The 17,424-nt window shown below is 50.7% G+C and overlaps 1 protein-coding gene across 1 annotated transcript in view; it reads left to right on the forward strand.

The window, feature by feature from the left end:
• The window catches only part of CPXM2 (carboxypeptidase X, M14 family member 2), a 108,672-nt gene that overhangs the window by 9,192 nt on the left and 82,056 nt on the right, over positions 1-17,424 (forward strand). The window contains exon 2 of the mRNA XM_045291391.1: positions 2,850-2,948. Coding sequence (XP_045147326.1) covers positions 2,850-2,948 — 99 coding nt within the window. The remainder of the gene's footprint in view (positions 1-2,849; positions 2,949-17,424) is intronic.

Below are 17,424 nucleotides of genomic sequence, written 5' to 3' on the forward strand. Positions count from 1 at the left end.
CCCACTATCATGCTCAGTCCCCACCAGGATTTCAGCACTTCCTCTTTGTTACGTTCCCCTTGATCCTGCCCTACCAGGTCTCCCACACCCACCCCACCAGGGTTTCTGTGCCCTGCATGTGGGTCCCCTGGGGTCTCAGACTCTCAGGCAGCAGGAAGCTGGTCCCACGTCTGGGTCTTTGTTGGAGACGCTTAGCTGAGCGGGAACGCTGTCCCCATCTATGCGTATCTGCCAAGGGGACACTTGGTGTCCAGGGCTTCTTCCCCTGGCTGGCTCCTGAGGCTCGGCGGTGTCCTGTAGAGAGGCTGTCCCATCCTGGCTGCGGGCTTCTGGGTGGGGGTGGGGCTGGGGCCCGGACAGTCTGCATCACCTGAGGGTTCTGTGACTGCTTTTGCCGAAGAGCAGCTCTCTGAGCAGGGCACCGATTGGATGGTACCCGCGGACATCTGTGCGTACTAACCCCTGGGCCTGTGCAGGAGCTCTGGTGGTGCCGTGGGCTAAGCCGCAGGCTGCTCACAGAAAAGTCAGCGGTTCAAGCCCACCAGCCTCTCTGCAGAAGAAAGAGCAACCTCTCTGCCCCCAGAAAGATCGACAGTCAGGAAAGCCTGTGTAGGCCCGAGAGCCACTCTGGGGCGGTGGCGGAGGGCTGGGTCTGGCTTATGCTTGTGGACGGGGTCCCATTTGGACGTGGGGTTTTCTCTGTGACATTAATGAGACCGACCAGTGCAGGTATGCTTTCAGCCAGTCACGGCGAGCTCTGAAAGAGCAGGTCAGGCTCAGAGGGGGAAGGACAGAGGCCACACGGAAACCCTGCCATGGACTCCAGGCACAGAAGCTGCCAACATTCTGATTCCCAGCCTCCTGATGGGAGAAAGATGGGGCTTTCTGCTCCCGTACAGAGTTACAGTCTCGGAAGCCCACAGGGCCACTCCCACCCTGGCCTCTAGGGTCCTTGAAAGTCGACATTGACTCAATGGATTTCGGTTTTATCAGGGAAAGTACAGCTCTGTGTGGGCACCGCCCACACGAGAGATTTCTGCTCCAGCAGCACCGAGAAACGGGAGCAGGGTTTCCTGGGGGGCATTCTTGCCATGCGGCCAAGGCCAGAGGAGGTGGCGTGGCTGGCTCCAACCAGTCTTCCCCGTCCGGCCTCGGCTTATCAGCTGCCTAGACCCAGAGGGAGACACAAAAAGTGTCCTTATTTGCAGTAGGCGTCCACATTTACAGACATCTGCAGATGCCACCTGGATGGCGTGGCCCCTCCCTGGGGCCCGCATCGGCCCCGGCATTTGTGGCTGATCTAGGGTTTTCTTTGTTCTTAAGACTAAGGAGTGACACTTCCTTATTTTTCTTACTGAAGTGTGGGTGAAAGTATGGCGTGCACTCATTTCCCACTCAAGAATGGATTAACACTTGGTTTCAGGCCGTGGGTTTTGCAGTACCCTCAAAGTCCTGGCCCTCTCCCTGCGCCCTCCTGCACTTCCTGTTCCCAGCACCCTTCTTTCCTGCCACTTCCTGCCTGCTTGGCTTGGCTTTGGGGCCTCTGCTGCCCTCTGGTCTCCGGAGCAGGACTGTTTTGGGGATTCTGTGCTGCTGGGATTGTTCACATCGTGGCCTGCTGCGTGGCTGGCAGGTGAATGATGAGTCTCTCTCTCTCTCTGTAGAAGGATTTGGAATGATTTCAGTAACTGGCACCGCCACTAGACCAGTGCTTCACAGTGTGATCGGTGCAGCTCCCGGGGTGTGAGCACTAGAGTGATCCAGGGGGGTGCTCCGACAGCAGGCACCTAACAGGATTATGGGCTCTAGTATAAATGCTTCTAATTGCCGGGAGAGCAGCGAGTAGGTTTTTTGTTTCCTGATAAGGGGCCGGCGGGAAGGGTGGAATGTGTGCACAAGGTAGTTTGGATAACTCAGCTTGCATTTTAAGGTCTTTCAGAAGCATCTTGCTCCACAGACCCGCCCTGTCCCCTGGCTTTTGTCCCTCTGGTCACTCTCTCGCCCACTTGTTCTTTGTCCCGTCACTTGTTCATCACAGCCTGTCGCTTACCAAGCCCTGGAGAGAGAGCAGGGGGGGTGAGGGCTAGGGTCTTGGTACCCCTCTCCCTCCTGCCTATCCCCAGACCCTTCCTGGCTGCCGTGGTTCTGGCTGCCAACAGCTCATAGCAGCTCCATGCCTGGAACAGTTACTTGTTCCACCCCACAGCAGCAGCGGCACCTGCAGCGTTTCTGGAGAGGAAGCCTGGGCAGGCGCCAGAGGGGAAGCCATGGAGCTGGAGCAGAGAGTGGGGACCACGAGCTAGAAGAAGCCAGCCGCAGCTTCCCAGCGGGACTCTCTCCAGTGGGTGGGAAGTAGCATCTCCCATCCAAGTCCCCATGCCAGGGAACCTGGAGACCCGGGGCCAGTGTGACCGGAGAAGCCCACCATGGTGGGAAATGGCCGCTCTGGAGCCAGGAGTTCAAGGCTCCAGTTCCAACGTCATCCGTTTACCTGGTAACAATAACTGGGCCTCAGTGAGACTTGCGTGTAATAGATTCCACCCAAGACAGCACACTGCTGTAGTCTTCTCATGTGACAGTGTAATCGTAGGAACGCCTTTTCCTGGGGCTTTATGACGGTAGCTTGGCCATCGGAAGACTCCCATCAGACCACAGAGGAAAGGCCTGGCACCCTGCAGGACCACCTGCCTGAGGGCAATGCGTTGTTTTTAGTTTCATTTGACCCATCTTTGGGGAGAGGGGAGGCAGAGGGTGGGGCTGCTGGTTTTCAGAGAGCAGGTGGCCGAGCTCTCCCCACTGACACGCATGGAAGTAAAGGCATCTCTCTCTCTCTCTTTCTCTCTCTCCAGGTAAAACCAGCCCCAGGAGAGGTGCTAGAATCAGGAGCATTGAGAAGGCTGCCAGTGACGCTCAGAGTACCCCCGAAGCCCGTGAGGACATCAGAGAGAGTGAGTGGACTCTCCGGGACGCCCTGCCCCAGGCGGGGCGGGTCACGTGCCCATGGCAGAGAGCGTTCACAGAGGCTCCACACTGGCAGCTCTCGCTGCTGCCTGGCTGGAGCCCATTTCTGAATTTCTGGGAGCTCTCGGCTGCCTCCCCAGCATCCCCTCCTCCCCAGAGAGCACACCGTCTCTCTTCTGTGGGGCCTCTCATCCTGGGCCTAGCAGTTCTTGCTCCTATGCAGGCTGAGGGGTTCAGGACTCAGGTCTTCTACTTCCAGAGCATGTGGCAGGAGGTCCGGCAGGTCGTGATCATGCAATAAAACAAAACAAAACGGGTAGAACTTCCCCACAGGATTCACCAAGGCTGTGCATCTTTATAGAAGCCAATGGCCTCAGCTCTCTTGGAGAGCGGTTGGTAGGTTTGAACCACGCACCTTTGGGCTAGCAGCTTAGCTTTAAACCACTCTGCCACGGGGCTGCTTAGTAACCATCAAACAGCCAAACTCCCAGCCATCGAGTCTTTGCCGACTGGTGGCAACCCTAGAGCACAGACTAGAATGGTCCCAGTGGTTTCCCGGATGGTAACTGTTTACAGGAGTAGAAAGCCCGGTCTTCTCGCATGGAGAGGGTGGTGGTATTCACACCTGCTGACCTCCAGGATAGCAGCCCTCACATGCAATCACTATGCCACCTGGGCTCCTGGCTTGGCTTCTTAATAAGCAATGAAAAAAAAAAAACCCGCTGTGGTCAGGTTAAGTGAAACTCATAGTGACCTTATGGGAGAGAGCAGTGCTGCCCCGAGGGTTTCTGAGGCTCATCTGTCCCCTCTGATTGGCTGCTGAACCCAAACTGCCCACCCCTCCCATAGCAGCCGGATGCTTAACTCACTGCACCACCAAGGCCACTAATAAATCCCACAAATGCTGGTCAGCTTGAAGGCTTTACTTCTAGGTTCTTGGTAAGCTCAGTTCCATTACCAATAGTTATTACTACTATTACTTCTTATTAATGACTGTTATTGGATTTTATGTCTATTACTCTAAGTTGTGGTCCTCAGATAACATTACCAATCATGACTGCTATCATTACTATCGATGCCTATTATGAGGCTTGTATCTCTATTACTGGAAGTTGTGGTATCCAGGATCACATTTCTGCAAGGATTAGTAATAAAAACAAACAAACGCAAAACCAAACTCACTTCCATTGAGCTGATTCCAGACCCCAGTGACCCTGTAGGACAGGGTAGAACTGTCCATATGGGTTTCTGAGCCTTTGTATCTTCATGGGGGCAGACAGACTCTTTTCCTCCCAGGGAGTGACTGGTGGGTTCAAACTACTGACCTTGCCATCTCAACTTGTAGCCCAGCATGTCACCAGGGCTTTTCAGCACCTCACCAGGGGCGCTGGCAGTACATGGTGAGGTGCATGGATGCTAACTCAAAGGTTGGTGGTTTGGACTCACCAGGGGCTCTGAGAAAGAAAGATCTCATGACCTGCTACCATCAAGGCTGCTGCCTAGAAACCCTAATGGGACAGCTCAACTGTGTCACACGGGGTTGCCAGGAGTTGACAATCAGCTCCCCAGCCAGCACAGGGCAACTGCAGCACAAAACATGGACTCTCTCGGTTGTTGCCGGGCACTGGGTCCCCGATACTTGTTTCTCCTGGCACCCACCCGAGTATTGTGAGTCCTGTTATTAGTACTAGCCCTCTGGTCGATACTGACTCAAAGCAACCCTATAGGACAGGGTAGAATTGCCCCTGTGAGTTTCTGAGACGGTAACTCTCTATGCAAAGAGAAAGCTTCATTTTTCTTCCAAGGAATGGCTGGTGGATTTGAACTGATGACCTTGAAGTTAGCAGCCCAATGCATAACCATCATGCTGTGAGGGTTTCTTGTACTAGTACTATGACCTGTACTTGACAGGGGAGGCAAGGAGACTCAGTAAGGTGAGCGATTCCCCTAGAGCAGCAGTTCCTAATCTGTGGGTTGCAACCCCTTTGGGGATTGAACGACCTTTTCATGGGGGTCGCCCGATTCATAACATAGCAAAATTACAGTTATGAACTAGCAACAAAAATAATTTTTTGGAAAAACAAACAAACAAACAAACAAAAACAACAAAAAATAATTTTGTGGTTGGGGGGGTCACCACAGCATGAGGAACTGCATTAAAGGGTCGCGGCATTAGGAAGGTTGAGAACCACGGGCCTAGGGTGACGCAGCTCCTGACTCCACTTTGCCCGCTCAGCAATCTGCTGCCACAGGTAACCAGAGTGGGGACAGGTTGGCATGTACAGGACCTGTTTTCAGCTGCTACGTGAGCCCGGAAACCATGTCCAGGGCTGACTGTCACACGGGGTAATCGAATGTTCTCAGATGCACACTATCATGAGGTGAGGCTGTGTTTCTCACCGGGAACTCACCATCGGCGAAGCCGTAGGCACGACCAACAGTGCGCCCTGCACACAGCAGACTTGCTCCAGACCACGAGACTGCGTGGAGAGAGCTCCACGTGGAAGCAGGCTGGCACGTGTGCGCCTGCTCTCCAATAGGAGGACCTGGCACAGTAGGAGGCTGCCAGCAGTCAGCAGCCACTCGCTGGCCCACAATAGCAACGCCAGTCACTGTGGAGTCTATAGCAGGGTGCTGCCCTTGGGGTCTCACTGAAGTGAAGACTCCCACCTTGGGTAGACCCAGGGCACAGACTTGCTTCCTGTTTGCCCCGGAGACCCAAAAAACACCCGTGGTTTCTTCAAGACCCCACATGCCACAATTCTGAGCCACCTCCGGCGCTGACCTCGCCTCTCTGTTCTTGGGGTAGCCCAACTTTGGGCAGCTTCGTTGTTTCCCAGCTTGTAAATCCTTCAATGCTTTAAGGATGCATTCTTCCAGATGGTTCTTCGTAGCGTCTGCTGAAGGATTGGTCTGGATTACCGTCCTCCTTCACTGCCAGAATTAGAAGGGGTTAAACATTTGGGAGCCACTCTCAGGGACTTTCAAAGACTCACTTCTCTGCTCTCTCTCTCTCTCTCTCTCTCTCTCTCTCTCTCTCTCTCTCGCTGAAGCTTGAACTCTCCCTCTTCCCTGGAACTGGCCCACTGCGATTCTTCCCAGGCCTTGCCCTGTAATCTCCAGCTAAACAAGCCGGATCGCTACTCTCCAAGGCGGTCATTGTGGTTCTGAGTCATTGAATGCCTTGGACAGAACTTTGGTCTGGGAAACCTCTTTGCATTTCTTTCTATACCTTGGGCCTGGGGAGGGGATCGGGGTGGAGTTGTGGGTGCCCGTGATAGACAGACACAAAGGGAAAGGACAAAGGCAGGGGCCCCTAGGAGGTTGTGTATGCAGTGGCATAGCAGTTAGGATTAGAGGTCAGGAGTCAGAGGGTGGTTGTGTTAGGCTGGGTTGTCTAGAGAAACAAACCCGTGGCATCATCTGTGTACAAGAAAGAATTTTATAGCAAGAAGGCGCTCCAGTCCAGTCCAGTCAGCCCACAGGTCTATTGCTAGCCGGGGCATCTTCAGACTCACGCAGCTGCAGGCTGCGATGCTGAAAGGTAAAGTGGGCAAGCAGGGGCATCACAGGCTGGTGAGGGCAGAGTGGCATGGATCCAAGGTCAGTGGAAACCTGGCAGAGTGCCCACAGATCTCAGGGTTGGGCGGCCCACGCGGGGCTGCCCCTAGAAACAGCTGCAGAGTCCCAGTGAGGAGGAAGGCAAAGTGGCAGAGAGGAATCTTCTCCGTTCAATCTTGCTCTTAGACAAAAGGCCACCCCCCACCTAGGTGTCCTCAAGCTACTGCTGGATTGACAGCTTGAACTCCGCCCCTAGCCAGAAGTGCCGAGTTGACATAATATCTAATCCTACAGTGACCCCTCAGCTATACATTTGGGACCCCCTGCCTGGCCCCCGTTTCCATCTCCTTTCAACATGGACTCAGGTGACGTGATGGGGTCTTCCTGAAGATGTACAGAGGAGGGGGTGGGGCTGGCAGGTCATAGATGTCAATTGCTTCACGGTCAGCTGACAAGTGGAGCAGGGGTGAGCTAGGTTGTGTTCATGATGGCAAGCGGAGCCACATTGTGTTCAAGGTGACAATGGTACAGATGTTCACCATGTCACATGAAATGAGTAGGTGCCAGCAAGGGACCTGTCTCCCCCCGCCCCCCGCCCCCAGGAGACTTTCCTTGTGAGGGGGTGGGGTGGATGTGGCATGACTATAGCTGTGGTCCTGAGGGGGCTGAATACTTTCAGATGGTGTCCTGCAATGTGATTGCCCGGTGACGTCTTCCATGGGCGGTGGGTTGAATTCATGGTACGTCTTCACCTTTCTGCAGAAATCTTTCAAACTCGGGTAGGTGTCGCTGTCAATGAGGGGATTGTTTTGCAGCCAATGTGTGATTTTTAAAAATAGACCATTAGAAAATATTAAAACCATTCTTAGCGTTTGGCCATACAAAGCCTTAGAACGCTCGGTTTCCTGTACACACTGCGTCCCCCTCTCTTTCTCTTTCTCACGGCCTGGCTGCCCCCTTGCTCATGGCATAGTGCCCCATACGCACAGCTGCTTTGTCCCGGGAGAGGACCACGTCTGAATGGTCTCTGGAGCTTCCAGACCGGCACTGCACTTGGCAACAAGAATGACCAGTAAGCTTTTTGAGCACCTGCGCTGGCAGGCAGAACATGTACCCCACCCCTGTGGCGCCCTGGTGGTGTAATGGGTAATGCATTGGGCTGCGCACCTGAAGATCAGCAGTTTGAAACCACCCACCGCTCTGTGAGAGGAAGATGAGACGCTTTACTCCTGGAAAAGCTACAGCCTGGGAACCCGCCAGGGGCAGTTGCACCCTGCCCTCTAGGGTCGCTAGGAATTGGAATCAACTCGATGGCAGTGAGCTTGGTGTTTTGGGACCCAGGACAGCAGGGGTGGCCCTCAGAGGAAGTGGTCTCTGCCTCCGGTTCTCAGATCCAGGTCTGTGGGAAGGAAGCATGATCTCCCACCAAGGTGGAGGTAGGACTGTTCATATGGTGCTTCTCCCGAGTGCCCGGGCTGGCCAAGCATGGAAGGTCACAGCAGAACCCACCGGAATGTGGAGGTGTGGAAATGTGGGGGTACCCCACTCCGTGAGATGTTGGGGTTACCTTGAGGGCTTTCTGTTTGCTCCCAGACATCTTGGCTGCTGATCCAAGTCCGGGCCTGGAGTACTCTGGCATAGAAGGTTGTGCAGCCACCAGGTCGCAGGATGGCGAAATGGTTGCGTAACTGTTGCTATTGTTATTGTTAGCTGCTAGCAGTCAGTTTGCACTCGTAGTGAGTGACCCTGCGGACGACAGAAGGAAACCCTGCCTGGCCCGGCCCCGTCCTCACCACTGTTCTTGTGTTTGAGCCCATTGTGGTGGCCACTGTGTCCATCCATGTTGTCCAGGGTCTTCCCCTTTGTCGCTGCCCCTCTACTTGACCAAGCGTGATGCCCTTCTCCAAGGACTGGTCTCTCCTGATCATACGTCTAATATCCTTAACACCTCACTGCCTTTGCTTCTTTTTATTTTCCTGATTTATTTATTTTTAATAATGAAATTAATTTTTTAGTTTCATTTAATTAATTAATTTTTAATAGTTTTATTGGGGCTCATACAACTCTTATCACAATCCATACATCCATCCATTGTGTCAAGCATATTTGTACATTCATTGCCCTCATCATTCTCAAAACATTTGCCCTCCACTTAAGCCCCTGGCATCAGGTCCTCTTTTTTTCCTCTCCCTGTTCGCTGCCCACTCCCTCATGAGCTCTTGATAATTTATAAATTATTATTTTGTCATATCTTGCCCTGTCTGACGTCTCCTTTCACCCACTTTTCTGTTGTTCATCTAGATCCTTGTCATTGGTTCCCCCTTTCCAACCCACTCTCCCTCTACCCTCCCAGTATCGCCACTCACACCACTGGTCCTGAAGGGATCATCCGCCCTGGAGCTAAATGTCTTCCCAGACAGATTTGTTTGTCTTTTGGTGGTCTGTGGTGCTCTCTATATTCCTCACCAGCAACTCGTTCAAAGGCACCCAGTCTTTTTTGGTCTTCCTTATTTAGTGCCCAACTTCCACATGCATAGGAGGTGATGGAAAATACCACGGTTGCTCAACGGGGTAGATGTAATTAGTGCCCCTAAATTGTACCTGAAGAAATGACTGAGTCAGTGTAGGCTTTTGCTGTTTATATTCTCTGTGACAACTACAGCAAAGTAAATAAAATTTAGAAGCGAAGAAAAAAGAATTATCTATACATCCCTTAACATGTAATTTTAACTTAAAACGTAAGTGTGCAAACATCCTTCATTCTTTTGGTGGAAGAACACAGGATGTCTCTGGCAATAGACCAGTGAACTGGGCTTATTAACCCCCTGCACAATAACCCCCAGAATGCACCCAGCTATGGAGTCTAGTTTCAGATCCCTGGTGGCTCTATGGGTTAGGCACTGGGCCATTCACTGAAAGACACGTGGCTCACACCCACCGGGTGCTCCAAAGGAAGGGAGAAGAGGCTGTCTGCTCCCATAAAGACTTACAAAAAAAGAACCCTCCAAACTCAGTGGTTTTTCAACATGAAAAAATACCAGGAATAATTTATAAATTATCAAGGGGGCAGAGAGGAGAGAGGGAGGGTGGGGGAGGGAGGGGGAAAAATGAGGAGCTGATGCCAGGGGTTCAAGTAGAAAGAAAATGTTTTGACAAAGATGATGACAACATATGTAAAGATGTATTTGCCAAAATGGATATTTATGGATGGTGATAAGAGCTGTAAGAGCCCCCAATAAGATAAAATAAAATAAACTAAAAATAAAAGAAGGAAGCCCAGTCTTTCTCCCACAAAGCTGATGAGGGTTTCAAACTGCCAACCATGTGGATCAGAGTCCAGTGAGTAACCACTGCACCACCAGAGCTCCTGCTGCAAAGGCTTAGAGCAGCGGTTCTCAACCTGTGGGTCGAATGACCCTTTCACAGGGCTCACCTAAGACCATGGGGAAACACATATTTCTGATGGTTGGGGGTCATCAGAACATGAGGAACTGTATTAAAGGGTCACGGCATTAGGAAGGCAGGTTGAAAACCGCTGGCTTGGAGCCTCAGCAATCTGATGTGACCTCCCTGTGCGTCAGAGCAGACTCAATGGCAGCGGTGGGGCTTTGTTTTCTGTGGTCTGGTTCTGGATTCTTTGAAGTGAGACAGTCAGTGTCTTCAAATGTTGACTATATTTAGGATTGTTTTCAGTTTTTCATGGGCCAGATCATAAGTGAGCTCTGAATGCCAAGTTGGGAATTTGCCGCAACCAAACCATGGCATAAAAGTTTTATGAAACATGCATAAAATGATAGGAGCATATGGTAATTGCATGGATTTAAAAGGGGAAACAAAAGGCATTGAGTTTCTCCAAGCCATTCTGTGTAGTCTTCATGGGAATAATTTTATCCTGATTTCCTTAATTTCTCTGACGTTTAATGAAAATATATAATCAAGATGACAAGCACAACTGGAAACAAAGTACCGCTGGAGACAAACACGTGTGATTCCTTAGAAGCATTAGAAGCGTGAAGCTCAACTCTAAGAACACAATAGAAACCAATTTCACTACTGTCAAGTTGATTCCGACTCTGTTCATGTTATTTAACCCTCATCTTAAGCCTACAAGGAATGTACAATGGTTCCTTCCATCTGATCTCTGAGGAGACTGGGGGAACAAAGAAGTTACATATGCTCAAGCTTGTACAGCCAGTAAACAGCGCAACTGAACTTTCAACTCCAGAATAATGCAAGAAGAAAGTCCTTTGCCCTTCATCTATAAAAAGCTCTTAAAAATCAACAAATACTCAAGGAGAAACTAGACAAAAGGTCAGAAAATCTGGCAAAAGTGCAAGTTAGGGTGATCTTCCCGGAAGGAAGTGGTCAACCTCTGCACAAGTCCACCTTTCTGGTCACTCGCTCAGAGAGCAGGCTAATGAAGACATGGAAGGATGTAGGGAGATAAAATCGTTCTAAACAATGTGGTAAGAGGATGGTGGGTGGCACGAGAAACTAGAATAAATAACATATTAAATATGAATTAAAACTTATTAAGGAGAGCTGATTCAATTCAATTTGGCAAGACGTGTGCGTGTGTGTATGTGTGTGTGTGTGTGTGTGTGTTTGTGTGTGTGAGAGAGAGAGAGAGAGCGATCTACACACACCTGTAATCTCATGGTGAGAAAAGCCTGGGGGAATCCATTCCAAGAATACTGTCTGAGGTTATACTGCATGATAAGAATCATGAACTTTATTCTTTGGGATTTTCTATAGCTTCCAATCAATGCACGTGGAAGTAGCAGTCAAGAGATCAAATGCCGCAAAATCTATTAAAAGTGTTGTAAAGCAAGGAGGTTACTTTGAGGACTAAGGTGCGCCGGACCCAAGCCATGGTATTTTCTTCTGCCTCATATGCATGTGAAAGTTGGACATTGAATAAGGAAGGGGAGACTTCATCTCACGTACTTTGGGCGTGTTGGCAGGAGAGACCAGTCCCTGGAGATGGACATACATACTTGGGACGGCAGAGGGACAGCAAAAAAGAGGGATATCCTTGACTGATGGATGGTCACACTGGCTGCAACAGTGGGCTCAAACGTAAGAACAATTGTGAGAATAGTGCAGGACCGGACAGTGTTTCGTTCTATTGGACACAAGGTTGATCTGAGTTGGAACTGATTTGACGGTACCTAACAACGATAACAACAGCAGCAGCAACAACAGTTACGCAATCATTTTTACCATTCTTTCCTGAGTTGTTCTTCCTCCGTTAACGTAAAGTCACTCCCGCCTCAGGTTCTTATCTCATCTTTTTTGAGTTGCTGTTGTCAATTTGACTCCATACACACTCCACACTCACGGCCATTGAGTTGAATTCTAACTCACAGCCACTCTATAGGGAAAAGTAGAACTAGCCCTGTGGCTTTTCTGAGACTATGACTCTTTTTGGCAATAGAAAGCCTCATCTTTCTCCAGGAGAGCAGCTGGTGGTTTTGAACTATTGACATTGTGGGTAGCAATGCAACCTGTAACCCACCATGTCAGCAGCTTGATTTCCTATTGATCATTCTTTAAAGAGCATAATGCTCTATGCAGTCTTTCTTCACCTATTCAGCTAAAACATTATTTGTGTGTAAGGAGACTTCAGGGGATATCAGAGTAAAAGGTGATCTCAGAGTAATAGGTTCATTCATAAAGTCTGGAGTCCATGTGGATTAAAAATTTTGTTCTTTATCTTCCCATCCTCCCAGCCCCATTTTAATCAGGATTCTTCTATGGAATCTTTGCTCAAAATGTTCCGTAGCCAGGCACCATGCAGTTCTGGTCTCCTGGCAAAGATAATAGCTGTTTAGGGAGGCAATTGGCCACACATTCCATGTCCTCATCCTATTCCTAGTTCTTTCCTCCTCAGCTGCTCCAGGTGAAGAGAGACCAGTTGTTGTGCCTTGGATGGCTGCCTGAGAGCTTTTAAGGCCCCAGATCCTGCACCGCAAACCAAGAGGTAGACTGGCAGCAGCAAACACATTCTTAGGTCAGTTGAGCAGGATATCCCATGGAACTGTGCCCGAATGCCTCCAACCAAGACACCAAATCCCATGAGGTTGTGCATAAGCAGCCTCGGCAGGTACTCTTTTCTTGACCCTTATTGTAGATGTGGGGGTGAGTCACAATGTGCCACTGAAAAACGATCCTCATCATCTCACTGCTGTCGAGTGGTTCTGACCCCTCGTGAGCCTGGAGGACAGAGCTGACCACCCCTGTGGGCTACTGGGGCAATAACTCTGTGATGTTAGGCGCCATCGACTCAGTTGCAGCCCATCGTGACCTTATGCTCAACAGAAGGAAACACTGCCCAGTCCTGAGCCCACTGTGGCAACCACTGGGTCAGTCCATCTCGTTGAGGGTCTGCCTCTTGATTGCTGCCCCTCTACTTGACCAAGCAGGATGCCCTTCTCCAGGGCATGGTCTCTCCTCACAACGTGTCCAGAGGAATGCTTTACAAGGAGCAGAAAGCCTCATCTTTTCCTGCAGAGTAGGCCAGTGGTCTTGAACTACTCACCTTGTGTGTAGCAGCCTGACCACTACGCCAGCATGGCTCTCTTAAAATATCATAAACAACTTTATTAAACAAAATACCTGAGTGAGAAGCAATTGTTTCTCAACATATCCCCATCATAGTGCATGCATTTCTTAAGGCAGTATTTCCATTTCTCTAACCCTTGCTCTTTGATTGATACCACAGCAAAATGGCAGGTTTGGCATCTTTGATGGGCAGAAATCATCTCTTTAGAATGTTCTTTGAATTTGGGGGAACCCAAAAAGCCTGAAAGGGCAAGATCCTGGTTGTTGGGTAATTGGAGTGTAATTTTCCCAAAAAATTCTCCTAGGAAGACCGCTTGTGCTACCCTCAAAAAACGTCCTGATGGGAAAAATTCGTAGGTGCAATTTTCCTGACTTCTTTTTCACTAATAAGTTTTTTCATTTTCTTAAAACTTCTTCCTAACAAGCCCCACAGGACTATCTTGTATCCTCTGAGACAACCCACCGAGATGACCCTGTTGGAATCCTGGAAAAGAGACATCAGAACCTTCAGAGCTGGCCTCTCTGTCTTGACTTTAACAGGCTCAGCAGGTTCCTTTAAAAGCCCTTGTTTCAATTGATCTTTTCTCTGAAGGCACTTGAACGAGACGTAGACACAAGTATGATGGAGAGAACTTGTCTGCAGAGACTTGTATAACTGGGTCCCCAGGGGCATATTAATATCAATCCCACAACCTTTGCCAATTCTTTTTACAGATGTACAACTTGGTGACAGCAATGCCAGTAATCCATTGTGCAGCCCTACCCTTAACCAATGAGATTCTTCCATCATTGCCAACCCTTCTTTTCCCCTATCTTACTCAACCCTGGCAACCATCATGAGCTTTTAAAAATATGGGTTTATTTTATTTTAGCTGACTTCCTGGCTTAACTACCCAAACTACCACCCTGCTTTTGTTGGATACGAGGGATTGGATTGTACTATTGAATTTGCCTCTGCTGCAACTTTGGCTACACACGAATTCAAGGCTTCATACCAGTTCTTGGATAGGATGCCATCTAAGGGCCTTATATATTATTTCTGACCCCATCCTTGCTGGGGATGACTAAGAAAAGCAAAGATTTATTTCCATTTAACTCAACCAGTAGTAACTGCTTCTCTAAATTAAAGCTATGCTGCCACAAGCTAAGGCTCGCTGGCACCCACCAGAAGCTTGATGTGGCCAGGCAGGTCTTTGTTCGAGGCCTCTCGGTGGCTCTGCTGATCTCTTGATTTTGGACTGTTAGCCTCCAGAGCAGTGAGAGAGTAAAGCCATGGGATTGCGGTGCTTTTCGACAGCAGTCCTGGGAAACAAATGTGATGATTGAGGCTGGAGCAAGGTTATTTTGAGCAGATGGTTGCTTTATTTTTGGCTTGATGAAGAGAACAGACTATTGATGGAAGATGTAGACATTGCGATGATCAGTTCTATAGGTTCATAATACAAATCCATTCATTTGATTGAGAAACATCTGATGTGCGCTGGTAAAATTCAACCATCAAAGCTCATAGCTGCCTTGAGCTATTTGCAGCCTCATCAGGGAGACAGGGGCAGGGTGGGTGTACACGGTGGCTTGTATTAACTCAGGTGGGCAGTCCTGGGTGGGTAGTGGGAGGAGCCAGAGGAACGGGGCGGTAGTGGTTAGAGGCCGTGGGCTCTGACACATGCTGCTGCTGTTAGGTGCCGACAAGTCACTTCTGACTCATAGCGACTCTTAAGGACAGCAGAGCACAACACTGCTCGGTCCTCGCCGTCCTCACAATTGTTGTTAGGTTGGAGCCTGTTGTTGAAGCCCCTGTGCCCATCTCATGGAGAGCTTTCTACGTGTTCTACGCCGCCCCTCTGCTGTACCAAGCATGATGTCCTTCCCCAGAGATGCAGCGGAAGTACCATGGACTGCCGAGAGCAGAGCAACCAGCCAATCTCTCTGAGAAGAAACAGAGCCACATCTTCTGCTCCTTCAAAGTGAGCCTGGAAGTCTTCATCTCATGGACTTTCTAACTCACGGTGACCCTTCGGGGGCCCTGGGAGTGTAGCGCTTACGAATTGGGTGGCTAATCACCAACTGTGCCTCAGGAGAAAGTCGAGTCTTGTTATTCTCAGGAAGAGTTGTAGTCTCAAACGCCCACAGGGCAGTTCCACGCTCTCCTATAGGGTTGCTGTGCGCCACAGTCCACTTGAGGGCAGTGAGGTTTTTCATTTGTTTGTTTAGTGACCCTTAAACGCGGGCCCGTCATCGCAGATAGGGTATCAGTTTATCCAGTTGACAGACGTCCCCAGCGCCCAGCCCTCACTTCCCAACACCTGACGTCCTTCCCCAGAGCTCGGTCTCTCTTGACAGCGTGTGTAAAGTCCGTGAGACAGTCTCCCCAGCCTCACTTCTAAGGAGCATTCCGGCTGCACTTCTTCCAAGACAGACTTGCTCATTCTTCGGGGCCTCCAAGGGAGATTCCGTGGATTCGCACCATTCTTCTCTGGTCTTCCTGACTCTTTGTCTAGCGTTGGTTGTATGTGCCCAGATGGTATGGGGACAGAAATCGTCACTCTGAGTGGTTTCCACCAGCCTGGGCCACAACCCCATGGCTCAAATGGCTCTGCAGGTCCTCTGGGGCCTGGGGAAGGAAATCTCACACTTGGGCAGACTGAGAACTAAGGGCCCTCCCGGCCAGCTCTGTGGGACTCAGCAAGACCTCCATTGTCCACTCATTGGGCTCAGAATAATCGCCTGGGAGCTTTGGATGGCGCTTGGTCCACAGCCTCTGGGGAGGGGTCTGGGTACCATGGGTTTTACAAAAGGCCTCCCAGGAGACCTGGAGGTCCATCCAGGGCCGTAACTCTGAGAAGTCCTGTGCTTTCCAACAATCATGAGGCGGAGACTAGCTGCCTTTCCCAAGAGGACCCAGGGTGAGGCCTTGCCCCTCTGGAAGCCTGCACTGTCTGCTTTGGCCCAGGCCCCCAGGCAGATGCCTTTTCCAGCCCGCCCGGAAGCTGCTTCCACCCTCCAAGCTCAAAGTTGATGCCAAGTTCAGAACGGCCAGGGAAAGAATTTCAAAGGGAGAACGATTCAATTTGCAGGCGACAATGAAGCAAAAATTCAGGGAGACTGAACTTGTCCTTGGCAGAGCGCTGGATGTCTCGACAAATTCTTTGTTCCATTTCCCAGCATGGGTGCAAAGTGGGGCCAGGCGGCCTCAGCTTCCAACTCCCTGTGCCAGCGGGGGAGGGATGTCCCACCCCCTGCCCTTGCCCCTGCCCCCGTGGAGCAGGCTGGGGTTTTATGACGCACTTCGTTTTCAGTCTGTTTGCTGAGTGTGTGAAGTGAGTGGGGAGGGGGAGGACATCCTGCTCAGTACGGTAGAAAGGCAGGGGACACGAAGAAGACCCTCGACGAGATGGATGGACACAGTGGCCGCAGCAGCGAGCTCCAACGTTGTGAGGACGGTGCGGGACGGCGCTGTGTTGTGTTCTGATGGGCGGGGTCGCTCTGGGTTGGAAGTGATTTGAGAGGCCCCGGCGACAGCAACAGCATGTGGAGTTGGAAATGCCCATCTCGTGTGTCCCGTGGATTCTGAAAATTCAACCACAAATGCTTTCCATCAGACTCAAGGTAGTTACTCAGACATCAGCCTAACTGCTCCCCAAATCACCACCTTTAAAAATCCAGGACTGAATTTTTGTAACAGCCTCTCCACGGGACTGGAGTTTGCAGGAGGAAGAGACTGGGATTGAGAGGATCCCTGGTGGCACAGTGGTCAAGTCCTTGATTCTAACCCACCCACGGTTCTGCAGAGGAAAGGTGTGGCAGTCAGCTTTGGTGAAGGTGACAGTTGTGGAGATGCTATGGGGCCGTTCCACTGGGCTCCCGGTCCCCGTGAGTCAGAATAGACTCGACAGCAGTGGGGCAGGACTGGGACGGACTCTCCAGATCCAGAAGGCTGGCTTCTGGGCCGCGAGGAGGACCTCTCTGATGTGAAACTCAGCAGCCACTGTGATGCTCCGGAGCTGACGTGCACACGAGTCGCCCTTGCCAAAGGTCATAATGATGGTGAAGGTGAATGCACACAGACTGCAGAACGAGTCTGCATTTGACGCCGTGGCTGCAAGGCTGAGGACTTTGGCAAAGAACGAATATAATTAAGTGGGGTGGGGAGGATGGTGGACAGGGTTCCCTCCTTTAGGAGCACAGAGAGCAATAGATGCATTGAAACCACAGTGCTGGTGAAGCATATTGAAAGTACCACGGACGGCCAACAAGCAGCTCTGTCTTGGAAGACGTACAGCCAGCATGCTCCTGAGAGGCAAGGATGGCGAGGCTGAGTTTCACGCACCTGGGGCACGT

The sequence above is a fragment of the Echinops telfairi genome, unplaced genomic scaffold (genome assembly GCF_000313985.2).
Source record: "Echinops telfairi isolate 266 unplaced genomic scaffold, ASM31398v2 ScPeMD7_70;HRSCAF=299, whole genome shotgun sequence".
Lineage (NCBI taxonomy): Eukaryota > Metazoa > Chordata > Mammalia > Afrosoricida > Tenrecidae > Echinops > Echinops telfairi.